This window comes from Dermacentor variabilis, chromosome 2 (assembly GCF_050947875.1).
Source record: "Dermacentor variabilis isolate Ectoservices chromosome 2, ASM5094787v1, whole genome shotgun sequence".
In the NCBI taxonomy this organism is placed as follows: Eukaryota; Metazoa; Arthropoda; class Arachnida; order Ixodida; family Ixodidae; genus Dermacentor; species Dermacentor variabilis.
In genome coordinates, this window is record NC_134569.1 from 111,657,648 (window position 1) to 111,665,732 (window position 8,085).

Genomic DNA, 8,085 nt, shown 5'->3' on the forward strand with positions numbered 1-8,085 from the left:
TGACAAAGACGTGGATATCACGTCGGGGACAAGAGAGAGTTGTCGCTGTCCGAGTTTAGGCGGGACGTCGGTCGTGCTGTCGAATCCATTTGTCTCGACCCGTTACGTGTTCTGTGTGTGCCGCCAGCTGTGGCTACACTATGGAATAGTGTCAGAAACAACTGTTGGTCATGTGAAAATGAAAGCGGTCGGTGAAGCTTGGTTGTGTAAGTCACGTAAGCTTGAAGGCTCAAAGCGTTGAAACGCAGCGATGCCCAACATTGCAAATGCGGTTTGCTTGCGAGGACATACACGAGGCGCGCAGAGTTCAAAATTTACGCTAAATTTGCTATGAAAATGAGTCTCGTCGCACACTAGTGGAAACGCATTTCCATTCATTGAAATAGCCTTTTAAAAACAACGCAGCTGCGGAGGGCTTAGAAAAACTCCCAAAAATTAAAGTAATTGAGAAACCTCTCATATTACCGGTGCTAATATTTCAACGTAGTGCAGATGCCTTTTACAAGTAGACAGGGTAATTCAAGATAACTAATGATTTATAGTAAAGTCCGCCCTATATAGCTATGCGACCAGTAAGCATTATATAATCTAATATATAATATAAATGCCTTTTACAAGTAGACAGGGTAATTCAAGATAACTAATGATTTATAGTAAAGTCCGCCCTATATAGCTATGCGACCAGTAAGCATTATATAATCTAATATATAATATAATTGCATGGAGCGCTGACCACTTGTACAGTGGCTTTTCTGAATAACCTCGTCCAGCGTATGGGAATAAAGTAGGTTGCACAGCAATATCGAGTTATATTTTCTGTTTCTCTATTTTATAAAAATGGTAAACACCTGTAACAGCCTTCACGTTGCCTGGACATGGTGTCGCCTGAAAACCTATGTGGTCTCCACAAGTTTCGCATCGTTCGCTGCAATATAATCGGGAACAATTTATTGAAACACTAGCTTATGAAACACCTATCTAAACTACAAACTGCCTGTCCAAGGCAAGTTAAGCATCCGCAGCCCCTCCAAACAAATTAAGAGAAGAGAGAGAGAGAGGAAAAAAGATAACTACGAATGCACAGATGTCGCAAAGGCACACATGAAAGCAATCAGTCGAAGACGCCCATCCCTTTCCAGAGCAGATTCATGGGCGTGTCGACAGTCCTCTGGAAGAACTTGTTGTTCATGCGGCGCGACTGCTCGCCCGTGAAGAAGTTCTTCCACTGACCAATCACGCCCTCCCGAACGAAGAACTTCCTCTTGGGCATGACGGAGGCGTATTCGCGCGCCTTGAGCTTCATGAAGAGGATGTTGGTCAGGCGCAGCAGGGACTGCAGCTTGTTCTGGTCCTGGATGAAGTCGTTGGCGACGCCGCCCAGGAACTTGGCGATGATCTGCACGTGCTCCTTGGGCTCCTTCTTCATGGTCTCGAAGACGAGGAACAGTATGTTGGGCTCGTTCTTGTAGCTCCACCAGGGCAGCAGGTGATCGAAGTAGTCGTTGTACTCCATCTCGCCGCGGATGAAGCACTCGAAGACGTCCTCGAATGTCCCGTTCTGGAACTGATAGTCCTCTGGGTACGCCTTCATGATGTGGTAGATGGACACGCAACAGTCCTTGACGTTCCGGGCGATGTAGATGTACTTGGCTGAAGGGTTGTAGGCGATGCCATTGAACGGTAGGTGTGTCTTGATGATCCGTGGAGCCCGGTACGAGTCGACCTGCAGGATCAAGCAGGGCCTATTAATAGGATGTGGGGTACACCCAATGCAACCGATGCATTTTCCATACTGTACTTCCACTGGTCAATTCCAACAGACTGAAAAGAAACAATAGCTAGGGCAGTACTGACTAGCTGCTCTTCGTTCCTTATTCTCCTGCATCTCTTCGCGTAGTATATAACTTTGGCGTCACACCTATGCGCCTTCCAGACATTTATTTGTTAGCTTCGAGAATGGTGCAACTGTTGTTCCCTGTGGTTTAAGAACGGTTCCAAACGACATTTACATAATTGTTATATCAACTATAAGTGCGTCTTATGCTTAGAATTGTTCCCTTATCGGTCCTTGCCAACTCGCCGGTCATCATGTTAATATCGTTCGCAATGGTTTTAACATGACGATTTTCATCGTACTCGAAAAATAATAATGTCATCCACTATTCTTTTGATATGGCGGTAACGTTATTGGAAGCGCTATCATCAAAGAATTCGGCGGAGTGCTGCTTTGTGCTTTCTCGAGACAAGTGCGCCGTCGTAGCATCGTGCTTCAAACATCATTTTTGACTTTGAATCCTACGTTGAGGCCTATTGTCTGAGACGATTCCCTTCATCATGCTTGACCGCTTATGTATTACTTTCAGTGAGCTGTCTTCTGTGCGTAGCGCGTTCTCGATTAACTCCGGCACTGACCGGCCATCGGAACTGAGCATCCGATATGCGGCCTCCACACACACACGCACCTGGTTCCCTTCCGCCTCGAGGTAGCACACCTCCCTGGTGAGCGACTCGGCGATCTTGCCGAGGTGGCCGTTGTTGAGCAGCAGGTGGACGATCTGCACGACCCAGGAGCTGCCGCAGCCGGGATACGAGTCGATCACGATGTCCGTGGCCAGCGGGTCGAAGTTGAGCGAGAAGACGATGCTGTCCTGCGTCAGCGCGGGCGACAGCCGGATGCCCTCCACGTACACGAACTTGGGCTTCTTGGTCACTTGCGAGAAGCCCAGTCGGTTGCCGGACTGCGACACGAAACGGAGCAATTGAAAACACGTCCACACAAACATTGCCGACTTTCGGCGATGAAGTTTCAGTCTGTGATTGTGCCGATAACAACACGATAACATGGCACAATAGTTCGACTTTCGTCTGAACGTGACTCGCATAGCCAAGATTCATGCCATAAGGTTGCGATCTTCGTTTCCATATTCATGCTTCGTCCGCGAACAGAGTATCTAAGTGCACTTCCCCATTCCGCTTAACTATCCCCGTAGAATTAAAGAGACGTCGACAGTTTATAATTATTTTTGTTCCTTTCTATAGCAACCCAAAACGGTCCTTTAATTACAATTGTCAGCAGTGTTCTTAAGCTGTAGCAGTTCACAAGCAACCGCAACGCGTACAACGCGCGTGCTAGCACTTGAATACGCAGCACCTTACTTAATATCGTATGGCAATATGCAGTCGATGTTCGGCATCCGCAGCCCGCAAATAATCCATAGCACGCTGAAGACATGCGTCTAGGAAAAGGCAGCGTTTCTTCACAACGTTATTTGTGCGAAGCGAAGATTCATCTGCGTGCAGTCCTGCCTCGAAAAACGCACGCAAGATTTTCTCCACTCAACGTCAGGCCTAATGACATAAGACGAGTAACTGCTGCTGATGAGCATATAAAGTATACACGCCACTTACATTTGCACTGACCGCCAATAAAGACGAAGGCAGGGGAAGAGAACACAAAAAGACGACACGGGCGGTAACTTTCAGCTGATTTAGTCACGGCAACACGTGGCAATATGTGGACAAATATAACATGCGCAGAGCGCAGCAACAAGACCACTAATCAGTCTAGTGGGGCAACCACTTATAAAAAAAAAGTCTATCTCTGACTGAAACAGCCTAATGTAACTATCACTAACACAGTCTTGGTCTTTCTTATATGATATGCCTCCATCAGTTCGTGTGCTGTCTAGTCCTGGCTTCTCCCCAGAACCTTTATCTCCTTGAAACGTGGTGCCAGGGGCAGGCATTGCAGTGCTCAGGCAAATGCATCAATTCCCATTAGTTAACTTCTGTTCATGGTACTTGGCTCGATCATTCAGGCACCGTCCCGTCTGCCCTATGTAAGATTTGCCACACGCCAGGGGGATTTCATACACAACTCCTACATTGCATTTGGCATACGGCTTGACATGCTTCTTGCCAAAGCCTTGCCTTCTTTTAGGATCACCGGAAGGTCGAGGGTATAGAGCCGCGCGAGCTTAAAAGGGGCTGAAGAGACAAGGGGTAGTCCAAACTAGCCTGCCAGCTTCCTTAGGTTGAATTACCGTTTGAACATACGGTACCACTTCAAGTCTTATGGCCATAGTAGTCGTCCTCACCCTTGCTTTGCTCCTCGGTCCTTTTACCTTCTGCAGGAGGGTTTCCACAACTGGCGTTACCAATGAGTCAGGGAACACACACACACACGCACACACACGCACACACGCACACACGCACACACGCACGCACACACGCACGCGCGCGCGCACACACACACACACACACACACAAACACACACACACACACACACACACACACACACACACACACACACACACACACACACACACACACACACACACACACACACACACACACACACACACACACACACACACACACACACACACACACACACACACACACACACACACACACACACACACACACACACACACACACAAGCACGCGCGCGCACGCATGCATGCACACTAGTGTAGCCATGAAAACCGCAAAAAAAGAGTATTACACGTCTTGCCTAATCATTCGGAGGCTCACCTGGCTCGTAATTAAGAAAAAATCGTAGTTCCGCCCGAAAGGCAAAGCACCGATTGTCATAGCAAATTAGAAGATAGCTGTACGAAGTAAGGATAGTAGTTTTATCGGCCGTATAAACATTCGCTTACTGACTAAATTAACAACGACAGAATGTGTAAGCATACCGAAAGGTGTAAGCACGACTCAACGAAGACGTAGAAAAAAGGTACACGGAGACAGCACTGTCTTTGTGTGTCAGCTTCTTTCTATGTCCTTGTTCAGTCGCGCTTACACATTTTATGGATTCAAACCAGCTAGCGCGCCAACGTGTTTTAACTAAATTAACCGGCATGGTGTCACGCGCGCACAGGTAAACTTGAACACATCTCGCTCGATGAGTGCGGAAACTCAGTCAAAATTCTGGAGTGAGGAATCGCGACAGCAGCGAGCGAATTGACCTTCATGCATCTCTCACTTCAACGCGTACAAAACGTCGAAAGCACAGCGCATACGAAGCTACAGGTACTACGCGCACTCTGCAAACATCGCAGATCGCTTTGAAGATGAGGCCCGCGCGGGCGCGCACTTTGGCCACGTCGCAGATCGCTTTCAAGAAACACGAGCGCCGGCAACGCATCCCTGCGGCGTCTTCTACGGCATCCACGAGACAACCGCGGCGTCTACTACGGCGTCCGCGATTCGCGTTGCTCTACGCCGAAGTAGACGCCGCGGTTGTCTCCACTCTGTACGGAGCGGCGGGCGAGGACGACATCGAGGCACCCTAGCAGCGGCCGTAGAAGAACGCCCCTCCTCTTCCGCCTTACCCCCCTTGTCTCGCGCGCACGGAGGAAGGAAATAATAGGAGTAAGCATGCCGCAAGGCGATTGAAGCCGATGTGGCCGCCCAACACGTGGTAAAAACGTCATAGCGCGCGGTAGGTTTTAGTACTCCCGGTTGACTTTTTTTTTTCGATACACATTTGAAATCATTTGAAACTCTTCAAATAAACAAAAACATGGCTACTACCGCGGCACTTTCGTTTAATGCCGCGCTCAATTTTCTGGGTTGTGAAATCGAATCGCGGTGTTGCGCTATGCGTGTCCGTTCGGCGAGCCGCACCAGACAGAAAGCACCTCAAGCGTGTCGGAAGTTGAAGGCAAATGTTGCAGGCCTCTCCGAAAGGTGCGCGGCGTTTCTGCACTGCTGACTGCTTTTGCGGTAAGTGTGCGCTGCGGTTCGTGTTGCAGTAAATTGCATAGTATGTCCGTTGTCATTTCAGAATCTAAGCAAGCATATCCTTCACTTATAAAGGTAGGTTAAAAACTGTCTTGTAAACTGGCAAGCTCTCGTGTGAGCGATACAGAAAAGTTTAGTTTATGAGTTGAAGTGCCCCTTTCTCTCTCGTTACCGATACATGTCATGTTTTACCAGCCGTGGTTTGTTTTGTGGCTGTGCTGTTGAGCTGCTAAGCACGAGATCGCGATATCGAATCCCGACTGCGGCGGCCACATTTCGACGGGGGCGAAATCTGAAAGCACTCGTGTGCTTAGATTTAGGTGCACGTTAAGGAACTCCGGGTGGCACAAATTATTCCGGAGTCCTCCACCACAGCATGCCTCATGAGATCGTGGTATTGGCGCGTAAAACTCCATATCTTTTTTTTTTAAAATAAGATCGCATGCGTCTGATGACCTACCACGCTACACTTGTTTGTGTTCGCAGTACGCAGTGTTCGAATCAGGGTCAGTGCTTGGGAACATAGAGGAGACCGCATCACCCGTCCGTATATGGGTCTCAAAACTGCAAACGCTGGAACAAGCACTGTTTGCAGTTGCTGCTGCTTTTCTTGGGAGCAGATAACTTGACAACGCACCTCGTTTCACGAGCAAACAGCATATCACTTACGTAGCAAATGCAACTCACCGTTTCTTGTGGAGTCAGCGTCATCTGAGGCAATAAGCCCATCGCCTTCGGCTTGCAAGGATGCCTCCGCTCTCACAACGCGATAAATTGCATGCATGCAAACCCTCATGCGCAAGATCCCACTAATCCAGCGACAACGGAAATCAATGAAGTTCGCATAACAGGGCATAGTACACACGGACTAGGCCTTGGTCAAAAATGTGACGAATACATAGCGCTTATTTTCGCTCACAACGGTCTGTTCGGCCTCAGTACTTCCTTCAGTCGATAGTCGGCGTTCGTGTTGTCCTCCTGTGTCTGTGTCTGCACGCCTTACCCCTTCTATGCATTATGAATCTTTACTAACCAGTTGAGCTTTCTATCGTTCTAAGAAGTATACCTGTATAGCCTAAATGCGCTGACGTTGGATTGTGAACCTCTCACAACTCGCCCAAAGTGCGGAACACATGCCTTGCAGGAAAGGACTGAACTGGAACAAGCATTCAGAGAGAGAGAGAGAGAGAAGACAGGAAAGGCAGGGGGTCGACAAGACGGACATCCGGTTTGCTACCCTGCACTGGGGGAAGGGGGTATGGGGAGCATGCAGAGAAAAATGTGACCAGAGATGCAGGCTGAGCAGCTGAGCAGCCACGGAGGCCTCCGTCTGAGCAGCTGCCGGCCGAGCGCGCGCCGGATAAAAACTACCGGTAACCAAACGTCTCGGCAAATCTCGAATTCGCTCCGTGATCTCGACGCAAGAGGTGACGTGTTGGGCCACCACTGCGGCTTCACGGAGCATTCGCTTTCCAAGGCTGGCAGCGTGACGTTATGCTCCCTCCCATCTTTTTCCTTCCTCCATGCTCGCGCGCGACAGGAGAGGGCACGCATCCGGACCGCGCTCCTCGCTCGCGCACCCTAGATTGAACCGCGTTCGCCGGCTCACCCTCGCACGCTTTCACTCATGGGGAACCTCACGGCGACGGCGACGGCAGAAATGCGCCCGGAGTGTCCACATAATTGCTATCGCAATAAACAAAAGTGAACTCATGCAAGGTTATCAATTACAGAGAAACTGGTATGGCCAGGAGTCACCCGCAAGAGCAGCATTAACATACACGCACTGAAGAAATTCGTGCGCAGTCGACCATTGAATCGCTCACTCAATCGCAAACCCACTCGGGGGATTGACTGCAGACCCAGAACAGTCCGTCTACTCACCATTGGCAAGCAGCCCATCGCGTTTCTCTCAGCTACGCTCAGTCTTCCGAACAAGATCGCTGGGCGTGGCAGCTCGCGTTTCACGAGGCCTCAAACTTCTTCTCCCCTCGAGCGGAAGGCAGGCTGATGATGAGGATACTTGAAGAGGAGAAGCGCAAGTGAAAAGCAAAACCAAAACCCCCATTGAACACTCCGGTACTACTGTCTTTCGGAGCGTCTGTGCTTGGGCACCCACACACAGGAATGTGTGCTTCGCCTTAGAAAAATTTATTTTATTGAATCAAACCGATTTCATTGATGACCGTATTATTCGTTTCATTCCTCCTCTATTGCCTCATTGATATATTATAGATAATTATTTTTTTCCCTCTACGTAGCATGACAATCTACTGAACCGTTTCGATTTTCCCTCGCCTAAATTCATGTAACAATATTTTAGATTTTTACCT

General features: G+C 49.0%; 1 protein-coding gene across 1 annotated transcript; it reads right to left on the reverse strand.

Moving 5' to 3' along the window:
• Positions 1 to 926: 926 nt before the first annotated feature.
• On the reverse strand, positions 927 to 7,730 carry LOC142570940 (sulfotransferase 1C4-like). Its single transcript, XM_075679240.1, has 3 exons — positions 7,637 to 7,730; positions 2,463 to 2,738; positions 927 to 1,723 (listed from the first exon to the last, which is right to left on the reverse strand). The coding sequence occupies exons 1-3, from the start codon at positions 7,652 to 7,654 to the stop codon at positions 1,112 to 1,114; spliced, it is 906 nt and encodes a 301-aa protein (XP_075535355.1). The 5' UTR covers positions 7,655 to 7,730; the 3' UTR covers positions 927 to 1,111.
• Positions 7,731 to 8,085: the final 355 nt, after the last annotated feature.